Source organism: Diachasma alloeum, unplaced genomic scaffold (genome assembly GCF_001412515.2).
Source record: "Diachasma alloeum isolate Michigan unplaced genomic scaffold, Dall2.0 Dall_scaffold_00255, whole genome shotgun sequence".
NCBI classification, from domain to species: domain Eukaryota; kingdom Metazoa; phylum Arthropoda; class Insecta; order Hymenoptera; family Braconidae; genus Diachasma; species Diachasma alloeum.
The window spans coordinates 790,762-791,975 of NW_021680400.1; the positions used below are offsets into that span (position 1 = coordinate 790,762).

General features: G+C 41.5%; 1 protein-coding gene across 1 annotated transcript in view; it reads right to left on the reverse strand.

Moving 5' to 3' along the window:
* Positions 1–597, reverse strand: part of LOC107037478 — a 21,943-nt gene extending 21,346 nt beyond the window's left edge. Inside the window, exons 1-3 of the mRNA XM_015256039.1 lie at positions 556–597; positions 272–466; positions 8–198 (exon numbers count right to left, since the gene is read on the reverse strand). Coding sequence (XP_015111525.1) covers positions 8–198; positions 272–466; positions 556–597 — 428 coding nt within the window. The remainder of the gene's footprint in view (positions 1–7; positions 199–271; positions 467–555) is intronic.
* Between the last annotated feature and the right edge of the window lie 617 nt (positions 598–1,214).

Genomic DNA, 1,214 nt, shown 5'->3' on the forward strand with positions numbered 1-1,214 from the left:
CGGCCACCCTTCTTTGAAGAAATGGAAAAAGATTGCCAGTTGTGGAAACTCGGGAATTTGCTCAGCCACTTTACTAGCAATAAATTCGAGTCCATCTTTGTACTTTTCTTCTGTACATAGATCTAGAGTCCATGAGTATTGAAGGATCTCAATGGGAGCATTTCCCAAGCCACTTCTCACCCATAAATCACTGACATACTGTAAAAATGGTCGGAAAAAATTATTTAAAGAAATCAAGCGTACGGAAAACTTCTTGAAAACATTCCCATACCCTCACAAAGTCGAGCCACAGTATCCTGGTAACAACACTTAGAAGGACGGCGCGTACAGCTGGAGCAATTGTTTCATTGGTGAACACCGTGTTTACTTGCTTCAGTGCCGGTGCTAGACTCATAATATGGTTCAATATTTCTTCGTAAAGCTCTTGAGGGGATCCACTCAAATAGACAATGACAGCGCCGTAAGTCTGGAATTTTAAACAGATCATATGTATCACGCGATCGAATATTTTCACGTCGTTCTTAAAAAATATGAATTTCAAACATTTCAATTTACCGAAACGATTAAACCTCTGGTCCTGACCAGATGCAGAATCATTAACTCCTCTCCAGGATTCGAGGATTTCGTATATAATGTATGATGTATTTTTCATTGGGGCAAAGTGTTGGATCGCACTTAGCACGCTGACTGAGTCTGAAAGGATGAGAGATTCATCGATTCCTAGATTGATTATGGTTTTCAGCTTCTGCAGTAAATATAGAGGCGTAGGATGATATCCTATGTTTTGAGGATATACATAGACCACTCGGGCATAAACTTCGTTTTCGTGAGAAGACCCGGTAAACCGCGATTCTAACCTCGCTTCGCTCGGTTTGATCGCGGTTTACGGGCCTTCTGACGAAAAATTGCATTCATCACACGGTCCAAAAGTATTTTCTGACGAATGTGGCTTTGTAGATCGAGCCGAAGGCGAGGCCTATAATCACATTTGTCAGAAAATACTTTTGGACCGTGTGATGAATACAATTTTTCGTCAGAAGGCCCGTAAACCGCGATCAAACCGAGCGAAGCGAGGTTAGAATCGCGGTTTACCGGGTCTTCTCACGAAAACGAAATTTGTGCCCTTGTACTCTAATGTACTAAAATTTTAATTTTTTAAAGTCAGTTAAAACAAGCAGGCGACCGACCCTATTCGACAGAAGACTTGTGACACC